Source organism: Myotis myotis, unplaced genomic scaffold, assembly GCF_014108235.1.
Source record: "Myotis myotis isolate mMyoMyo1 unplaced genomic scaffold, mMyoMyo1.p scaffold_m19_p_20, whole genome shotgun sequence".
NCBI classification, from domain to species: Eukaryota; Metazoa; Chordata; class Mammalia; order Chiroptera; family Vespertilionidae; genus Myotis; species Myotis myotis.
This window is the reverse complement of record NW_023416325.1, coordinates 10762527-10784192: the sequence shown is the minus strand read 5'-3', so window position 1 is coordinate 10784192 and position 21666 is coordinate 10762527. Positions and strand designations below refer to the sequence as shown.

The window sequence follows — 21666 nt, the reverse complement described above, 5'->3', positions numbered from 1 at the left end:
TATTGACAATGAAAGATAATAAAGCACCCAAAACTCTGGCAATACATATTGTCTTCTTATTGCGTGTTTGTGTGTACACACATACTATTTAAAATATTGCTGTTTTAGAATTAATGGTCTTAGATTTAGCAAGTTTACTAAAACTTGTAGCAATTAAAACATCTCTATCTCGTTCTCACTGTAATCCACGTTAATTCTTTTACTTTGGCTAGTTATCTCATCACCTGAACATAAGTGGTCATTTGTCATATATTTTTGCTGGCTAATGCCTTTCCCATCTGCCATGGCGTGTTTAGCTAGAGAGACATGTCTCTCTGCCTGTGAGGACACAGTCGCCCAGCAACAAGGAATGTCTGACAATCAGCAAATGAGTACTGATTGCTCCGTTCTCAACCCAGTGATTTATTTTTATTTTTATTTTTTGTTAATCTTTATCCAAGGATATTTTTTTCCATTGACTTTTAGAGAGAGTGGAAGGGAGGGGGAGTGACAGAGAGAGAAACATCGATGTAAGAGAGAGACATAGATTGGTTGCCTCCCGCACTCGCCCCACAACGGAGCCCTAAACCGGAATCAAACCTGGGACCCTTCTGTCCACAGGCAGACTGTCTATCCACTGAGCCAAACCAGCCAGCGTGACCCAGTGATGTCTTTTTTTCCCCCAGCTGTTAGGAAATGGATAATTGGGAGCTATAAGCACACTTATTTGTGGGTTGTTTTATCCCAAGTCTTCCCCAAGCCTGTTTCATGGGAAAATAGAGGTATTTCTTAGACTCCACAAAATGATGGCCAGTAATTGACATGAGTTGACATTGGTCTTGGGGGTTTTCCGGGCTATTGTGGAAGGAGCCTTCAACAACAGAAGCAAGATGGCAGCATGGAATACAAAAGTCATAATTTCAAGGTTACTTTCTTTTAGATGAATGTAATTCTTTAAGTTTTGGTTGCTCATTAATTAATGAATTTCTGTTAAGCAGGGATTGCCTTTAGAACACTTTTAGGATGTATAGCTTATTAAAACTGTTTAATATATATGCTATTTTGAATGGTACGCTTTCCAGATCTAATTGTGGTCCATGGTGTTTTATTTTAGAAACTCGATGGCTTCTACAGGGAGCCAGTCCTCTGATACAGATAACATTTTTGGATTCCTCAGTGATGGCGCACCCCCAACCAAGAAGCCCAGGTAAATGGGAAGGGAATCTGAGAAGCAAAGTCATTACTAGTAATGGTAGTGAACAAAAATATAATGAACTTGCTCTATACCTGGTTTCCGCTAATTAATATTAACCTTTATGTAAAACTAGGGGCCCGGTGCACGAATTCGTGCACAGGTGAGGTCCTGCCGGCCTGCCTCAATCGGGCCGGGATGGCCAGGGGGGCGGGGCCGCAGGCAGTTGGCCGGCCAGCTCCATCCCTGTTCAGTGTAGGGGCGGGGGGACGATCGGGAGAGGGGCCACGGGCGGTTGGCCAGCCCGCTCCACCCCCTGGTCGAACTCCTGGTTGAACTCCCAGTTGAATTCCTGGTCAAGGGGACAGTTTGCATATTAGCCTTTTATCATATAGGATTACATTTCTTTTTTTGGATCTCATTTTATTTTACACAAGGTCATAAATGTACATACCTTTATAAGTCAGTACTTCATGATGCCTTGCTCCTTCCCCCTCAGAGACAGTTGCTTTCAACTTTATGTTTTTCTATTATTTACATCCATATTTTTCAATACTGTGTGTACTGCTATGCTTTAGTGTTTTGGTTTTATCTCTTCTTCTTATGGAAGATGAGGATTAGGTTTGCTCTCACGGATCTTCTCCCACATTGTATACTAGTACACACACACACATCATATACATGCCCCACAACCTCCCAGTATGGTTTATATCAAATTCTGGGGGTTAAATTACTTTTTAATATTTACTGTATGAATGGTACTCATAGTTGAGCCTACTAATGTGTTATGATTACATTTCTTTTCTTATGCATCCATCCTTCAAAGTTATTAAAGATTCTCTCTCTCTTGCTTTGGTTCACTTTGTTTTCTGTGTACCTGTCAGTTTATCTTCAACTCTGTGGCGGAAGAGTCAACCTCCTAGGCATACTTAGGTGCACTGACACATCACTACTGCACGAGTTATATTTGCTTCTGGATTCTTCCTCTGGACGGTCCGCTCTGACAGTTGCTCTCCATGCTGCCCCATTGCTGATTGTGCCATTTTCCTCTCCCATCGCCCTGGGAATTCCTCTATGCCTCTCTGTATTGGATCCTGTTTCCTGGATCACAAGTCTTTTTCTTTGGTGTACTCCTTCATTTTGCTGAAGAATGTCCTCATTCACTTCCTCAGTAAGGGTGCAGAGGAGAAGTTTCTGGACGTTTGAAAATGTTTTTATATACACTTACATTTATTTGATGACTTGACTGAGTGTAGAGTATTAGGTAGGAAATTGTTTTCCTTGAACTGAAAATCATTTTTCACCATTTGCTTCTAATATCTATTATCATCTTTTCCAGTAGACTAAACTTTTGAAGTTAGGACTATTCATTGAAGGGCTGAATGCCGGAGTTGGGGATAGGGAAGGTAATTCTAGAGGTTGTTTCTCCAAAGCCAGGTTTTCCAAAGCTTAAAGTATTGTTCTTTCTTGGATTATGCCCAAATGCTGATCCTATTTCTGTTTAGTTTATTATTTGGACAATTTCTTGGGGGGAAAAACATGCCATCAGCAAAAATTAAATTGCAAAATATATATCAAGCAGATTTTATTATAGTCTCCAGAATGAAATGGGGCGGAGAACAAAGGCAAAAACTTGTGCCCACCTTGTATCACATAGAAACTTCAAGACAGAACTCTGTCTCGGCTTATCCTGGTGAAAAAGAAATGGTTTTCGCTTTCTGTCATACCCATTGAATAGTTATTTCTTTGTTTATTTTGATCCTTGACGCTCCTCCTGTGCTCTCAGAATTCTGTTGGCCACTTTTTCTTTCTTTTTGGCCTGAGGATATCTAGAACAAACTGGTTCTCATGTTTGACCATCTAGCTCCTGCTCCATTTTAGTCATGCTCAGTTTTATCTTAATAACATTCACAAAATTTGGGCCTAAATTTTTTATTGGCCGCCTTTCATCTCCTGGTTTTGTTTGTTTGTTTTAAATATATTTTTATTGATTTCAGAGTGGAAGGGAGAGGGAGAGAGAGAGAAACATCAATGATGAGAGAGAATAATTGATCGACTGCCTCCTGCATGCCCCCTACTGGGGATTGAGCCCACAACCCAGGCATGTGCCCTTGACCCGATCAAACCCAGGACTCTTGAGTCTGAACTCTGATGCTCTGTCCACTGAGCCAAACCAGCTAGGGCTGTTAGTTTGTTTTAATATATTTTTATTTATTTCAGAGAGAGAGAGAGAGAGAGAGAGAGAGAGAGAGAGAGAGAGACATCAATGATGAGAGAGAATCATTGATTGGCTGCCTCCTGCATGCCCCTCACCGAGGATTGAGTCCGAAACCCGAGCATGTGCCCTGACTGGGAATCGAACCGGCAACCTCTCAGTTCCTGGATCAGTGCTCAACCACTGAGCCACACCCGGCCGGGCATCTCCTTCTCAACAACAGCAGTTTAATTTGTATGGGGTTCTGTCCCCTCAGGAATCTAAATCAAACATGTTCCTTGAAATTGCATATTGGTTTAAAATATAACTTAGAACTCAACTGAGCTGTAATATAATCGGAACTTTTCCGACTGTTAGTGGGTTTTCTTAGATTGAGAGGACTATGAAGGAGGATATTGATTTTAAGATTGCTCTTTAGAATTCCTGAAATAGGTCTATGACTTGGTTTTCCAGCAAGCACTGGCACAATATTCTGGTCTTTTGCATAAGCTATTTGGAGAGGTGTCAGAAACTGGCACTTGTCATCTTTGCAGCTCTCAAATTTATAGCTGAAGACCATGGTTTAAGACCGTCTCCATGTGTCCCATATCTCTCAGATGTTCTCCATCCTCTCCTTTGTTGAACTTTTTTTAGGAAACTGCTTCCAAGCTTAAAAAGTAAGAAGCCTCGGGAACTTGTGCTGGTGATTGGAACGGGCATTAGTGCTGCGGTTGCACCTCAGGTTCCAGCTCTGAAATCCTGGAAGGGGTTAATCCAGGCTCTACTGGATGCTGCCAATGATTTTGATCTTCTAGAAGATGAGGAGAGCAAAAAATTTCAGAAATGTCTCCACGAAGATAAGAATCTTGTTCATGTTGCCCATGACCTTATTCAGAAACTCTCCCCTGTGAGTAACCGGCCATTTGAAATTTCCTAACACCGCCCTCCCACCCTCCCCACTCATGTGAATGTAGTCAGGATGTTCATTTCTAGCTAGTAGGTACACATAGCAGTTGCGACTCCTGCAGAATGTCTGTTTATGGACCTTATTCAGGGTACTTAGCTCTTGACCCCATTTCAGTGTGTGTGTTTGCTCTTGATGATATGATGACGACAACGACGATGAGGCCTTTATGTGCACAAAAATGAGACAACTGTTCCATTGTTGCTGTATTTTGAATTTTTCTGTACTCACTGCTATAAAAGCTGTGTTCACTGGCATCCATGCCTTTTAGGGAAGCTCAAAGATTAGAGATAATTTTATCTTTTTATGCATGGAGCAACACAAGTTTTTAAAAAATATATTTTTATTGATTTCAGAGAAGAAGGGAGAGAGAGGTAGAAACATCAGTGATAAGAGAGAATCATTGATTGCTGCCTCCTGCATGCCCCACACTGGGCACAGACCCCGCAACCCGGGCATGTGCCCTGACCAGGAATTGAACCATGACCTCCTGGTTCATAGGTTGATGCTCAACCACTGAGCCACACTGGCCAGGCTTTTTACTTCTTTTCCTGATTCTTCCTCTGCACTTCTCAGTCTCTGCCCCCCTCTCCTTGTCTCTCTCCAATGCAGATCTCTGCCTGCCATCCCTTCTGTGAGCTCTCTGTGTGCCGTTCTGCGTCTGCTCCTGTCTCCGTCTCTCTCCCTCTCTCAGTTCCCCGTCTCCTCCACCTCCTCCCACTTTCAGAAACTTAGAGCCTTTTTCACTTCTTCTTTTCATTTCCTAGTCTTCAATTGTGATTTATTACTAATGTAGAACAATGTAAAGAATTAACAGGATTTAAAGAGCTCATGGACCCTAGCTGGTTTGGCTCAGTGGATAGAGCGTCAGCCTGGGGACTGAGGGGTTCTGGGTTCGATTCCAGTCAAGGGCACATGCCCCGGTTATAGGCTCGATCCCTGATAGGGGACGTGCAGGAGGCCGCCAATCAGTGATTCTCTCTCATCATTGATGTTTCTATCTCTTTTTCCCTCTCCCTTCTTCTCTGAAATCAATAAATATATATATATTAAAAATAAATAAATAAATAAATAAATAGATAGATAGCTCATGGGACCTTCACCTTATACCATATATAAAAAATTATCTTAAAATGGATTAAAGACTTAAATATAAGAGATAAAACTCATAGAAGAAAACAGGTTTAACGCTTTGTGAGTTGGATGGATCTGGCAGATCATTGTATATGTGTGTGTTTTTTAAAAAAAAATGTTTTTATTCATTTTAGAGAGAGGAAGGGAGAGAGCGAGTAAGAGATAGAAACGTCATTGAGAGAGAATCATCGATCAGCTGCCTCCTGCACACCTCTTACTGGGGATCAAGCCCTGACCAGGAATCGAACTGGGGACCTCTTGGTGCATGGGTTGATGCTCAACTGCTGTGCCACACCGGCTGGGCTGTGTGTGTTACTTTTGATCATTGAGCTTGTCAAGCCTGCCATGTAGCCCCCCTGAGCTTAGGTTTATTGCACAGCCCCATTTCCCTTCTCATTAGCCACCATTGCCTTTGCATCATCAGTGCAGATACAAACAGTTTAGACAAAATATCACCTTAATATTATTATGAAAATATTCTTGACATTGCATACTCCTTAAGAATCTCAGGAATTCAAAAGGTCTGAGGGCTTTGTTTTGAGAAACATTCCAACAGAGAATATGTAAGAAAAAAATCCAGGCAACCAAAGGCTTGTAAGAAAGGGGGGAGCACTGGGGAAATTTGAACACTAGTATTTGGTATTAAGTGTCGATGAAAGAACATCCAGCCTAAGAATAAGTCTTACAAGAGTTTATTTGAGCCAAACTGATGACAGCTACCGGGGAAACACAATCTCAACGGATTGAGAAAGTGCTTTGGAGAATGATAGTTTTATAGCTTATTTTATATGTTAGAATCAAAGGACGACACGGAAGGGTGGGTTACGTAAAATCCATTGATGGTAGATTAGGGAAGCAGGAGAAAGCAAAGCAGGGAAATCTCTGTGATTGGATAAATAATACAACAGACACACTTCTTTTACCTTGATGGGTACAGGATAGTTAACATGTACAGCACACAGAGATGGTATGGGGGCAACAAGATAACAATGAGGGGTTCTGTGGTCTCATACTCTGCTGGGAGCTTGTGCCCTAAGGGGTATAAAGGGGGGTTTCTTTGACCTTCCAAAAAGACAATAGACAGGCTCACTGAAGGCAATAAAGATTGACTTTTGTCAAGGAAGGTACAGGAATGACTACCCACCATGACTCGCTTTCAATTAGGAATCTGTATGTTCAGACCATCCTCTGTGGTTACTTTCAGTCTCTGAGTTTGTAATGCCCACATGAGCCTCCCTGAGCTGGTCAGATTTAGGATGTGGCCCCTTTTTGTCCACATAAGGAATTAATAGTAACTTTTTTTTTAGGTATGATAGGGGTGTTGCAGTTGTTTTCTGCAAAGGGCAGTCCTTATATTTTTAGGGAACCTACTGAAGTATCTGAATGAAATGATATGATGTCTAGGAATCACTTCAAAAAATTCAGTGAAGTGGAGAAGCGGTGTGGTGGGTGGGGAGTTTAGGTTAAACAAGATCAGCTTTGTGTGATCATTGTTCAAACTGGGTGATGGGTGCATGGGGGTTTTTTAATGCTCTTCTTTTTGCTATTGTGTATGTTTGAAAATGTCCATATTAAAGAATATGCCTGGCCGGTGTGGCTCTGGTTGAGCGTTAAAGTAAAAGCCCCCCATCTACTGAGCCAGTTTCTTACTCAGCAGGGAAGTGACATTGTCTTCAGTGCAGAGAGCATTCAGAATCAGAACCCAAGAAAAGCCATTGAAATGCACGGAGACCCTGGGCAAATCACTTAACGCCTCTGATCTCTGCACCTATAAAACTGGGATAATGTCCTTAGCTCCGGTTCTCTGAAGAGTAAGTGAGATAATAGAAAGTGTCTGGCACCTAGTAGGCACTGCACAGGCAGGCACCTCAGGGAAAGAGTCAGGATTGTGTCTGTGTTCACTCTCTCTGGGATCAGAAAGATGAGAGTTGCAGGGTGGAAGGAAACGAAGTAGCCTTGGGATCAGTTCACAGTTTGAAATGAATGAAAAAATGTCCCTGGAAGTTGTGTGGGAGTTCGGCATTTCCTTCTGACCATGGAACTTCCTTTTGTTTGCATTCCTTTGTCCTGATTCAGAGGCACTGGTGGGAAATTTAGTTCCAGAGTCACCTGCTTCATATTTAAGTCTGAAGAAATCAGTGCAACAACGAAAGCCCCTTTCCTTCCTCTCTATGTTGATACACAAAATGTACTAACTCTGCGGTTCTCAACCTGTGGGTCGCGACCCCTTTGGGGGTCGAACGACCCTTTCACAGGGGTCGCCTAAGACCATCGGAAAACACATATATAATTACATATTGTTTTTGTGATTAATCACTATGCTTTCATTATGTTCAATTTGTAACAATGAAATTGGGGGTCACCACAACATGAGGAACTGTCTTAAAGGGTTGCGGCATTAGAAAGGTTGAGATTCACTGTACTAACTGAAAGAAATAGGGCTAGCCCTGCTGGCGTGGCTCAGTGGTTGAGCATCGACCTATGAACCAGATGTCATGGTCTGATTCCGGGTCAGGGCATATGCCCAGGTTGCGGGCTCAATCCGCAGTAAGGGGTATGCAGGAGGCAGCTGATCAATGCTTTCTCTCATCATTGAGGTTTCTATCTCTCTCCCTCTCCCTTCCTCTCTGAAATCTTTTTTTTTTTTTTTTTTTTAAGAAATAGGGCTAAAAGATACCTAGCTAATATAAGTGACTCCTAACATTTATTTCCAGGCTTTAACATTTTTGTATTTCTTTTCTTAAAAGCAAGAAAATATATTCCACACCCCTGATTAGCTGATTGTATACCCAGGCATTTTTATCTGTGTGTGTAATGATTAAACTGGTATTTGAAGGTAGTATTATATAACTGTGTGCATGAATCAGTACAAAATGAAGTTATAAAACACAGGGAAGTTCTTAAAATAACCATATTCTTCGCTTAATTTTAAACTTAATTTTGCTTTTCTGAAGAGGTGCTGTTAACACACATTGCAGAAGTAAATGAAAGTGATGTACAAAGGGTTATGTACATCCCAGCATCTCACTCCCACTCGTGCCTTTGTCTGCCTCCTCTCCCCACCATGGGTTACCACTCTTCCTAGCTTTTTTTTTTTTTAATATATATTTTTATTTATTTTTAGAGAGGAAGGGAGAGAGAGGTGGAAACATCAGTGTTGAGAGAGAATCACTGATCAGCTGCCTCCTGCACACCCCACACTGGGGATCGAGCCCGCAACCTGGGCATGTACCCTGACCAGGAATCGAACCGTGATTTCCTGGTTCTTAGGTTGACACTCAACCACTGAGCCATGCCCATGGCTGGGCTCTTCCTAGCTTTGTGAGCATCCTCCCAATGTACCTTTTTGCACACAGGACTATGTTCTTATCTCACTACCCTCATCCCCCATGTCAACAGGTAGCACACTGTCCGCACCCCCTTTGTTTACCTAGCAGCATATCCTGGAGGCCTTTTCAGGCCCGTCTCCTGTGTGTGTATACTGGGCTTGTTTCCAGTCCTCCACTGTTACAGACGACAGAGAACTAATAACCTGTGTAAATCATTTGTTTGCAGTTATATCTGTGGGACATATTCCCAGAAATGGAAGTGTAAGATCGTAGGATAAATAACTGTATTTTGATAGATGTCAAAGGGGCACTGCATTTTTCATAACCAATCTAGAAAAGTGCCTGGCGTTCCTTAGTGGTTGACTCTTATATGCAGTGAAATTCAGTAACTGAGGTTATAAATTCTTCACCGTGTTTCTGAGCAGATTGTTCATTCTTTTTAAGTGTTAGAACCCCCTGTGGGCTGCCTGTGGGTTGCTACAACATGTGATGGAATTATTTATGCCCTTACGCAATGAGAATGGACAAAAAAATACATTCTTAGCCACACAAATATGGGCCATCCCACCTATTTAGCACCAGAAAAGAACCTTGGAACCCCACTCTCCCCACAGCAGGTGCAGCGAAGAGCCTACCTAATCATAGAGGTAACCTGGACTAGGGACTGACTGACAAAAGCAGACAAACCTCTGAGCGGGTCACCACCAGGGAGAAGGACTATTTCACCTTCACTCGAATTTTTCTACTGTGAAAATATTTGATAGGCATACATAATTGATAATCTTATAACATACTTGGAAAAATTAGGGCAAGAATTTGGCAAATTAAGTGTGTTCCATGAATCTGCGTCTTTGGTTCCATGGGAACACATCTTTATCTGAGTGTTGCGCTCTTAGAAAGATGTACAAAGGAAACCAGAAAGGTGGGGGCTTTTTTAAGGGAAAACAGCAGCTGTTATCTATGACCTAGCAGCTAAGTGCAGTTACATAGAGGTTGAATGGGAAATATTGGGGCCTTTCAAAACAAATTCTTGCTCTGACATTATCTACTGGAATAGTATAGCAGGAATGGGATAGGGATCAGGTACATGTTACAGCATATTATGGTTACTTTCCCTTTCAAATTTCTTTTGTCTCACGGGCCACTTTCCATTTGAGATTAGTATTGTATTTCCTTATTAGTTCTCCGAGATACTTGCATAATTAAAATAAATCTGGGAAAACAGTTATGTAAATAAGCCATATGTTAAAAGATAGGGAGTCTGTTTAGGACTGACTAATGTTTAGTATTTTTAACAGTTGCAAATTGATAGCCTTTATTAAATACTAAGTATTCTTCCTAATAAACACGTAAACAAATTGCTGAACTATGCAAGGGAAAAAAACAGGCAAGGAGAAGGCAAGCAGTTTTCCCATAGCATCAGCATCCAAATCCAGTGCATCTGTAAAAAGCACCTCGGATTAGAAAAAGAGATGCTAACCCACATTAGGTGCCTTTTATTAGTTATTCCCTCGTTAAAGTTTACGAAAGCACTCGTCTCCTTGCCTGAGGCCAAATTGGAGGGTAATTGGCAACATGCTTTGCCCCCAGCATTCCTTTATCCTGGCAGTCCATACTCTCCATTCTGTCAGAGTGCTGTTAGCAAAGCTGTGATGTTTGCATGTGATGTGAGAGTGCTGATCCCTTGCTGCTCGCCAGGCATCATCTAAGCCAGTGGTTCCAAACGTGGGGCACGCGCCCCACCAGGGGGTAATTTGATTTTTAAGGGGGGCAATTTGAGAATGAGTTATGAACAGTGAATTTTTTGCATTACTAATGGTTCTAGGGGACTCATATACAGTACATAAATATATAGTGACATATTTATGCATTTCAGTTCTCTATTATATGTTTTAAAACTTCACTTGCTGTTTTTTCATATCACTTCATATTATTTTTTAACAATTTCTTAGTGATTTCTTCCTCAGTACTTCAACTGTCCTTTCATTCTTTTGTTTTTCTCTTTCAAGGATGCTATGTTCTTTGGAAGTTGTTTAGACCAAGTTAATGGCCTTTTAGACTTCCTCCATGTGAATAGGAGTTTACTTTTTGAATAAGAAGAATTATATGTCACGGGGGCGGGGGGGGGGGGGCACCAGGATTTTAGATACTTAGGTGGGGCGTGGCCAAAAAAAGGTTGGGAACCACTGTGCTAAGCACTTGGCGTGCATCCTCCTGTTTTCCCTAAAGCCCTGGGAGGTAGACAATGTTACCCTTATTTTAAGTACAAAGTATATTTTAAAAAATTGCTATTATTGTTATTAAGGCAAGTGATCTAAGAAAACACCTAGCATTAATTTTTTTCTCTTTCAAATCCCTCTCCAGCGTACTAGTAATGTTCGATCCACGTTTTTTAAGGACTGTTTATATGAAGTATTCGATGACTTGGAGTCAAAGATTGAAGACTCTGGAAAACAGCTACTTCAGTCAGTTCTCCACCTGATGGAGAACGGGGCCCTGGTATTGACTACAAATTTCGACAACCTCCTGGAACTGTACGCAGCAGACCAGGGCAAACAGCTTGAATCCCTTGACCTCACTGATGAAAAAAAGGTAAAAAGTAAAGCATGAGCCTGCCTCAGGCTAGTGGAGAGAACCTGTTTTCGTTGGGAGGTTGGGTAGTGCTGGTATTTGTGTAGAAAGGAAGCTGCTCCTTCCTGCGAAGATTTTAAAAGAAAAATATTTTATTGATTTTTTACAGAGGAAGGGAGAGGGATAGAGAGTTAGAAACATTGATCAGCTGCCTCCTGCACACCCCCTACTGGGGATGTGCCTGCGACCAAGGTACATGCCCTTGACTGGAATCGAACCTGGGACCCTTCAGTCTGCAGGCCGAGCTCTATCCACTGAGCCAAACCGGTCAGGGCCGGAGATTTTTTTTTGAGATAAAAATCAATATACATAAAAGGCACAGACCTTAAAAGTGCTCAGTTCTGTGAGTTTTGACAATTTCACCCAATTTTAAAGCTAGAACATAGGAAGTCATTTGAACTGTTAGATCTCTTTAATATCTGATAATGTCAGGTGGTTGTAATATTTATTTAGAATTCTCTCTTTGTCCTAGCCAGTGTTGCTAAGTGGCCTGCATGCAAAGCGGCCTGGGTTTGATTCCCAGTAGAGGGGATGTACCTCAGTTGTGGATTCGCTCCCCACTCCCTGTTGGGACACATGTGGGAGGCAACCAGTCGATGTGTCTTTGTCACATTAATGTTTCCTTCTCTCTCTCTCTCTCTCTCTCTCTCTCTCTCTCTTCCCCCCTTCCTCCCTCTTCCTTTCCCCTCTCTGCCCTCCCTCCCTCCCTTCTATTCACTCTGAAAAACAATGGGAAAAATATTCTCAGGTGAGGATTCACAAAAAAAGACTTTTCTCTTAGTATATATTGTGTGTGCAAGCTCCATCTGAAAATGAATGAAAACTACTTTCGGACATCTGGCAGACCATCTTCCAGGCCAAGTGAATGCTGGGTTGAGGTTAATGTTCAGTGGAAACCTCAGCGGACTTTTTTATTGTAGCCCATACTATACCTAAGCTATCTACTTAATAATAGTCAATTATAGATGTTGATCTGTGCCAGCTAACGAGATGAGGCTATTAGAATGGTCACCTGAGTTTGTAATTTGAAATCTAGCATCAATAGGACATTCTATAGCTGTACCAACGTATAGTTAATTGGTGAAATTCAATGAAGCCATAAAAGGCAAAATGTTTCCATTGCCATAAAGATGTCAGAGACATAATAAGTGAGAAAAAAATAAAACAAAACAGGTTACAAACAGCCACCTGGTCTCATTTGTCCTGCTCTGTAGTTTTGTTTTCCCAGGAGCCTGCCTCTGTGTCCAGCCTAGAACCCCACTAAGTAGTTTGAATAGATGAGAGATTCACCCACTGGCTTCATTGCCTCAGTACTGCCTCTGCCAGAGGAGCAGCTGTGGTGCTACTCTGTAACTTTGCTGACCTCGAAGCCAGGTTTTAAAAGGAAATCACTTAGGGACATGGTGCCATGAAGACTCATTTCCTCTGGCTGGAGTGTTTCCACCCGCTACTCTTAGACTCTGTGTGGCCAGTTCCTTCTTCACCTATTAAGTCTCAAATAGCAGCTCCTCTGAGAGGTCTTCTCTGACTGTCCTATTTAAGAAGGGACACACCCCAGCCCTGGCCAGTTAGCTCATTTGGTTAGAGCATCATCCCCGACACAAGAATCAACCAATGACTGCGTAAATAAGTGGCACAACAAATTGCTGCTTCTTCTCTCGCTCTCTCTGTCACCCTCCTTCCCTTCCTTGCTCTCTAAAAATCAGTTTAAAAATTAACAAAAGAAAGTCAGAAGCCTAGTCGTCTTGCCTGCTGTGACCTTGAAGCGAGTGTTCAGCCTCCCCGCCTGGTTGAGCTTGCTTTGTGTTGTGCAGGTCCTCGAGTGGGCTCAGGAGAAGCGGAAGCTGAGCGTGCTACACATCCATGGGGTCTACACCAACCCTAGTGGCATTGTCCTTCATCCCGCTGGGTACCAGAACGTGCTCAGGAACACTGAAGTTATGGTGAGTGCTGCTGATCTCGCTGGTCTTGGGAAAGCCTTCCTGGAAACCTCTAAGGGTACCATTGGTCTTCAAGGGCTAACGTGTTCTTTTCATTCATTCGAAGTTGGAAGGTCAAACATTCTTTACCGTGCTCCTCAGCTTGTGGGTGTGCGTGCCACCTTGAAAAACGTACTCGAAAAAAAAAAAAAATGTACACGAGGTATCGAGCTACAGGCTTTCCCTTTGTTCTTTTTTTTTCCAATTTATGTTTTTCTTTTTGTTGATTTCAGAGAGGAAGGGGGAGAGAGAGAAAAATCAATGATGAGAAAGAATCATTGAACAGCTGCCTCCTACACACCCCACACTGGTTATTGAGCCCACAACCTGGCATGTGTCCCAACTGGGAATGGAACAATGACCTCCTGGTTCATAGGTCCATGTTCAACCTCTGAACCACGCTGGCTGGGCTCCCTTGTTCTTGATGGACAGACAGCTGGTTGCCATCACCTTCACATATGAAGAATACATTATTCTCTCTTTTTATTGTGCAGTTTATTATAGTATTAATAACCCTCTCTATGCCAATAATAACTGGTGTAGCTTTTATCAATCACTACTAGAATATACATCCTAAAGTAATTTTGTGTAAATGATGATGGATTTGTATTAATTACCACACTTATTCAAACTTACTGCTCAATGGAAAAAATTGAAAAACTTTCGGTGATAAAGTAGAGGTTTTCTTCTTTGCGAAAAAATATCTTTGTTGATCTTTAAAGATGCAAGTGTTAGACTTGCTCACACATGCATGTTCAAACCAAAAAGTCTCCCTCACCAATGACATGTGGGAGTGAGTCACTGGCCCCCAGTTCTGAAAACAGTGTATGATAGGACTGGGTCACTTAGAGTCATCGTATCTACATGATGCAGCAAAAGAAAGACCAAGAAAATGTGATGTTTTCTAAAGCATAAGAGCCTTTCCCCCACATAGTCTTTCCCTGGCATCTGTTGGAACTCCATTCATTGCTGACATTGCGTGATCACTTAAGCAAAATCATTTCTAATGTTTCTATACTTACATATGTGTATATGAAGATACATACACACATAGATATGTATTGATCTAAGCATTGAGGAAATCTGGTGATGAAATTATCTTTTTGGTGGTCCATGGTTCCCTTTGTAAGGCAAAAAAAGGCAAATACAGTCCAAAAAATGGAAAGAGTAAGATATATTAAAGATCTACTCGTTGGTCTTATGGCTTCTGGGTACAGAGATCTCAAAAATAAATTGCAAGGTCAGTAGACCAGTGGTAACCCCGAGAAACCCTGAATAGAGAACCTATGGACAACACCTATGACAACAATATTATAGACATAGGTCTGATATTGGTACAGATCAATATTAGACCAATAATGAAGTTATAGTGATAGCCCGGCTGGTGTGGCTCAGTGGTGGAGCATCAACCCATGAACCAAGAGGTTACTGGTTCAATTCCCGGTCAGGGCACAAACAAGATCAGCTTTAGGGGCTTATCCTCCCTCTTAACCCTGGTTCAGTGGCGGCCACAGTCTGTTAAGAGCAATGATGATGAGCCTGTGGCTTTTGTGTCTCAGACACGCCTTGTGTGTGTCTTCACCGTGTCACTTTGTTTCTTTTCCTGCAAGAGAGAGATTCAGAAACTCTATGAAAACAAGTCATTTCTTTTCCTGGGTTGCGGCCAGACGGTGGATGACACCACTTTCCAAGCCCTTTTTCTGGAGGCTGTCAAGCATAAATCTGACTTAGAACATTTCATGCTGGTTCGGAAAGGAGATATAGACGAGTTCATGAAGCTTCGAGAAAACATGCTGGACAAAGGGATCAAGGTCATCTCCTATGGAAATGAATATGCTGATCTTCCAGAGTACTTCAAGCGGCTGACCTGTGAGATATCCACGCGGGGTAGGTCAGGTAAGATGCAGCTCTTCGGCCTTGTGTGTGTTGGTTATGGGCCACGTCATTGCCAAGATGAGGACTCTCACCCTAACCAGATTAGGAGGGAGGGCATGTTTGGTCTTCAGGTTGGATGAAAATGGCATTTGGATAGGAGAAAAATGCACAAAGGCGAATCCATTGCAGAAGTGGGAAGAAGGAAGGAACTCAGCCTCATTAGTTATCAGTGAAGTGCAATTAGAATTTAGATTTCAAAATAGAAAAGAATGGTAACTCAATTTTGGCTAAGCTGTGAGGAAAGAAATATATTCATGTTGGAATATGTTAAAATTTTGAAAACCTTTGACCCAGAAATTTCACCTAAAGAGATAATTGGGCAATTGCATAAAGATATACTTGTGGGAATGTTACTAGTTTTGTATAAACGAAAAAATTGGAAGCAACTTAAAATGTTTCACTTAATAGGGAATTATGTAAATACTCCAATATTTATTTAATTGATAAAATACAATGAAGCTATAAAAGGGAAAATGTTTTTATTGTCCAAAAATATGTCAGACATAATATTGTGAGTGAAGGGAGGAAAAATCACCATGGTCAGTCCCATTCATACAAAATTATAGAGATTCTGTTTTTGTTTGTGTGTATGTATAGAGAAATATCTGCAATGATAGTTACTAAATTAACTGTAGTTATGGTTATGTTTATGCTATTGGACTTACGGGTTTTTAAAAGATATTTTGTTTCTCTCTTAGCATTTTCTACAGTGATTATGCATTATCTTTAAAAAAAAAAACAAGCACACCTTAAAATGGTCTTTGGAAATTAACATGGTATTAAAGTCAGAGATTGGGGTACCACTCACTCACTTGACATTTTACCTCCAGTTTTAATGAGAAAGCCAAATGGGGATAAAGGGTTGTTTATTAATGGCTCGAGGCAAGTTCCCAATAACCCTACAAGATACAAAACTTTATGGTATCAATTAAATGGAAGTTTGCTTTTTAAAACCTTACTTTGAATGAAGCCAAGCCCCAGGGTATGGCCACTCTGACTCACTACCCAGTTCCAAACAAACTTTGCTGTTATATGTAGAATATGTTCTTGAAAAGTTTTATGTTGATGTGGATTTTCATTGTCAATCTCAGTGCTGCTGAGGGGGCCTATAAAGTACGGAAAATTTAATATAGAGGGAACTTTTCCTAAATCAAATCATCATTCCCAGCGTTTTCTCCTGAATCAGATTGCTTTGAGTGGAATTCTTTGTAATGAGAAATAATATTTATTGTGGCCTACATTCTGAGGTCTTCTACCCAGGGAAGATGCTAAAATTGAAAATAGCAAACCCCTCCTGGACAGCTGTAACTATTACACTAAAATTTTTTAAATAAAAATCTCTGAAGTGGCATAAAGTTTTTATTAGCTGCATAGGAGTCCTGTTAGCATAGGTAGTTAACTAGTTATTAATAAGGAGGATGCAAAGGGAATTAGACCTTGTGAAGCATGGTCAGCTGGGGAGCATGCGCCTATTTGTTTCACCAGAAAGCTAGTTTCACCCAATCCAGGGGATCACAGCATCGCTCCGCCAAGGATTAACACCCTCCCTTCCCCCTTCTGGTACCGGTAGGGATTTTGGGGTGTGAGGAGAGCAAGGGGAGATAAGTACATGTGCAACAGAAGTCAAAATGGTTCAGAGAGAGGTGCTTGGCCATAGAGGCCTGTCAATCTAGCCTGGGAAAGGGCTCAGTGGCTAGAGGGTGGACCCATCAGAGGCCTGTGGAAACTGGGAACTTGGTCAATTATTTTGAAAAAGCACCTGGTCCTTCCCAAGCCCCAGATGCTATAATCCCAGGGGAGCAGAGTTCTCCCCCCACCCCCCCACCCCCGTCTCTCTCTCTCTCTCTCGCCCACTGACCGGAGCTCGCCCCATTCGTTGGAGCGTTGTCTCTCAATAGTAACCATGTGGCCTTAGCTACAAATACAGGCTCCACGGGGAGCCTGGATACTGCAGCACAGCAGCAATGGCAGCCCTGAACACAAGCTAAGCTGGCGGTGGTGGGAAAGGCTGGGTGGACTAGCTTTGCCGTGGCACAGGATCTCTAGACATTGGCCCTACTTGTGGCCAATTTTCTATGGTGGGAGGGACAGAGATGGGAAATTAGGAACCCAGGCCTCTTCTATTTTCACCCAATAAATCTTCCCACCAGACCTCATCCTCTCTTGGGGATCCCCGAAAATGCTTTCTCTCACGACACTGCAAAAACCGCACTTCCACCAGCAACACCACTAGAGTCGCTTTCCCCAGTTAGCACTGGTTATGTATTTGGAATCTTTAAAAATCAAGGCTTTCCTATATGGTGAGGGGGCTTTATTAGGATGGTCGGCTAAGTTAGTTTGTGATTTGAAATCCAGCAGAGCAGTTTTGAGTTAAAAATATTATTTCATTTCGAGACAAGTGAAACTTACCTGTCATCCTTGGTTATGTTTTGAGTTTCCGTAGATGCGTACTGATGTTGGTTTGTTTAACACTGAGCATTTGCTACATACCTGGCGTTGTGCTGTGTACTCACTTTTATATAGTGAAAATTACTTGGGTTCAAAACAGAGTAAGATCTCGTACATTATTTCAGAAAAATCAAGTAAGGAGGAAAAGGAAAATAATGCTTTCATAATTCATTACCATCATACAAGCAGTTATTTGGGTATATTTCCAATTAACAGTTTTTCATAGTTGTAAAAAAGGTATACAGACAGTCTTGGTACTTTTTTTTTTTTTTAATATATTTTATTGATTTTTTACAGAGAGGAAGGGAGAGAGATAGAGAGTTAGAAACATCGATGAGAGAGAAACATCGACCAGCTGCCTCCTGCACATCTCCCACTGGGGATGTGCCCGCAACCCAGGTACATGCCCTTGACCGGAATTGAACCTGGGACCTTTCAGTCCGCAGGCTGACGCTCTATCCACTGAGCCAAACCGGTTTCGGCAGTCTTGGTACTTTTTATTCAGTGGTATATCATATAAATTCCTACAAAGGCTACAGGTTCAAGGTTTGTGTGCCTGATGCTTCAAAGGCCAATAATCAAAAACATCATAGAGTTTGGAGTAAGGAAAGGTTTATTGATCAAGAAGATGCCAGCTTGAGAAGATGGGGGATTAGGGTTAGACATAATCTTATAGCTTCCGCAAATCCATTTTAAGAGAGCCCAGAATTCAGGCATCTTTTAGGTCAATGGAAGGGAGGAGGGGCAAGGCAAGCGGTAGCTGAGGAGCCTAGACAGCTAATTGGACAGGGATCCAAGGAAGAGCATGAAATCTCCGTATCTCTTTGTTCCTATTTGGTCCATTGAACACCGCCCACCCCACCACCACCCCACTCCTGCCATCTGAGTCCACTCTTTTTTTAAAAATATATTTTATTGATTTTTTACAGAGAGGAAGGGAGAGGAATAGAGAGTTAGAAACATCGATGAGAGAGAAACACCTATCGGCCGCCTCCTGTACACCTCTTACTGGGGATGTGCTCGCAACCAAGGTACATGCCCTTGACCGGAATAGAACCTGGGACCCCCCAGTCCACAGACCGACGCTCCATCCACTGAGCCAAACCGGCCAGGGAGGGCTGAGTCCACTCTTAAGGCTCCTGTAAAAATTTGATAAGCAGTCATTATTTTGTACACATTTTCCCACCTCTTTCTGGAAAGGTGCCTTCTGACAAGGGGCTGTTCTTGGCAGAATTCCTCTAGCTAATTAGCATGTCCATAGCAGGAACTGTAAGTGTGAAGGCCACGGGAGAAATGCTAGCTAGAATTAAAATAGTCAGGGACTGTATGTAACATTTTCATGACCACTATTTTAATATTTTTTAAAAATTTATTTTAGAAACATCAATTTGTTGTCCCACTTATTTATGCATTGTCATAACTACTATTTTGTTTAAAATAGTTTTTTGTTGATTTGAGAAAGGGAGAGGGAAACATTGATGATAGAGAAACATCAGTTGCTGCCTCCTGCACGCCCCCCCCACTGGGGATCATGTATATGCACAGGGTGATTCCCAACCAACAGAGCCACACTGGCCAGGGCCATAACCACTATCTTTAATGACTGTGTTATAACCCAGTGTAGCTGTTAATTTACCTAATTATTTTCCTATTAGGCAGCTTCTAATTTTTTTCTTTATTGTAAGAACTGCCATACAGTTTTTCCTTTTGCAAGTAATTTCCTTAGGATAATTATGTTCTCAGGGTAATTACTAGACCAAAAGGCATGAACATTTTAGAGATTGATAAATATTGCTCAAGTGTTTTCTAAGAGGGAAGTAGCATGTATGTTTTAGTGCTGTCTCTTATTTGTGCTCTAATTGCCCATATTCTTTTCTTCCATGTGTTTACTTCTATACTTTTTCCGACACCATTTTCTATCCCAGTGCTGGCCAATAGGATCTTCTGCAATGTTAGAAATATTCTATACATTTTGCTGTCCTGTACCATAACCACAAGTGACATGTGGCTGTTGAATATTTGAAATGTGGTTAGTGTGACAGAGGAACAGAATTTTTAATGTGAAATTCAGCCACGTGCGGCTAATGGCATCATATTAGACAGCGCAGATCTAACCCAGTTTATACTGTGGGAGTATCTGCTACTTTGCACTCTTCTACTTGGTTGAATTTGCTTATTTGCATGCTGCTCCCCACCCCTGGTCAGACCCCCCCCCCCCCCAAATTGGCCTTCTACACTAGTTAGGGACGGCAGGCACACTTTGCCCATGTAAACGTTTTGTTTACAAGCAATGTCAGTGCGCACACTCCGGCCTTACTGTTTCCGTTACTTAACACCACCATTTGGAGACTAACCTAGTTTATTCTCCCCGCCTCCTAGTCTCCTGCTGTACTAGGTATGTGTTCATTACTAAATAATGCCATCCTTTAGATACAGTGGTTCTCAACCTTCTGGCCCTTTAAATACAGTTCCTCATGTTGTGACCCAACCATAAAATTATTTTCATTGCTACTTCATAACTGTAATGTTGCTGTTATGAATCGTAATGTAAATATCTGATATGCAGGATGGTCTTAGGCGACCCCTGTGAAAGGGTCGTTCGACCGCCAAAGGGGTCGCGACCCACAGGTTGAGAACCGCTGCTTTAGAACATGCTTTCATCTCCCTCTGGATGGTTGGTTGGTTTTCGAGCCATTGTTTTGGCTTTTTAATCTAACAGCTGACATTGATGTTCACTCTGTTCAGCAGGTGTGATGAGAGAAGGTCACCTAAATGGTTCATCTGCAGCGCACAGTGAAATAAGAGGTATACTGTTTCCTGTTTACTATCTGCCTATTTGTCAACAGAAAATGTTCCTAAGACCTAGTTAAGACCTTGGGGAGTAATGACTTGCTGCTGCTACCTGAGAAAGATTATTTTTCTTTTTTTTAATTTTATTTTTTAAATTATTGTTTAAAGTATTACATATAGTATTACATAAGATTATTTTCCTACCAAGTCTGTTACAAGATGCCTGTGTCTTATGTCTTGTCTTCTGCAGGTTAAGCTGGACTTCAGCACCTGCAGCTTTAGATGTGTGAACCTGTTTATGAACCTCCCGTTTATTCTCTCCCTTTTCTCTCCACAGACCTCAGTACATGAGGGCTACAGAAGTCACCGACATTAGACCAAGCTGTAAGGCCCTACCATGGACAGTTTAACAGTAAACTTACAAGAACCCAACACAACTCCGGAAAGAACCAAAACCCAGAAGTTGAAGGCTGGGGCTACGTAGAGTGGTGGCGAACTTCCCACCTTAATCCTTCGTGCCGACTGGTCTTTTGTTTTGTTGTTCTCCAGTTCTTGGTCTTATATGGCCTGTTCCAGTTTGAAAATACCCAAGTGACAATGGGACCCAGTGCAGCTCCCCACCCACCACTGGGCTGGACATGCCTGTGTCTACACAAATCGGGGTGGTGCCCCCTGCGCAGGCTGCTGCCCTGCATGGACTCGGGCTGTGGATGCCGTGGATTCACCGTGGCCACGGCAATTTTGTACTCTAGACTTGGTTTTTCACTTAAGCTTAATGGCTTTTTCTAAGACTTGAAGCTCTAGTTTTCTAGATCTCTTACAGTGTACAGTATTTTACATACCTGAGCTGTATTAAAAGCTTGTTCATTTACTTCCCAGGGCCCTGGTTCTACTTTCAGTCACTTTTGAAAATTAACCTGCAAAGGTCCTGACAAGCCTACTTTTTGTCACTCAATTTAATTTTCAAGACCTGTTCCTTTCTGGGGGAGGGATCTTCCTCAGGAGAGCCATTTCCCAGATTCCTCAGCGCATCCATTCCCACGGCTTCCCGTACATAAACACTAGTTAGCGTGACGTGGGATTGTAGCTTT

The 21666-nt window shown here is 42.0% G+C and overlaps 1 protein-coding gene across 8 annotated transcripts in view; it reads left to right on the top strand.

Moving 5' to 3' along the window:
* The window catches only part of FAM118B (family with sequence similarity 118 member B), a 37191-nt gene extending 15743 nt beyond the window's left edge, over positions 1-21448 (top strand). For 3 of the 8 annotated variants that reach the window (XM_036354261.1, XM_036354262.1, XM_036354263.1), the window contains 7 exons: positions 1094-1186; positions 4020-4272; positions 11157-11384; positions 13238-13366; positions 15013-15298; positions 20531-20590; positions 20913-21448. In XM_036354261.1, coding sequence (XP_036210154.1) covers positions 1101-1186; positions 4020-4272; positions 11157-11384; positions 13238-13366; positions 15013-15298; positions 20531-20590; positions 20913-20926 — 1056 coding nt within the window. In that variant the 5' untranslated portion in view covers positions 1094-1100 and the 3' untranslated portion in view covers positions 20927-21448. Of the gene's footprint in view, positions 1-568; positions 905-1093; positions 1187-4019; positions 4273-11156; positions 11385-13237; positions 13367-15012; positions 15299-20530; positions 20591-20912 lie in introns of those variants that run through there. The other 5 variants (XM_036354264.1, XM_036354260.1, XM_036354259.1 and 2 more) reach the window with 5 other exon arrangements.
* The last annotated feature ends 218 nt before the right edge of the window (positions 21449-21666 follow it).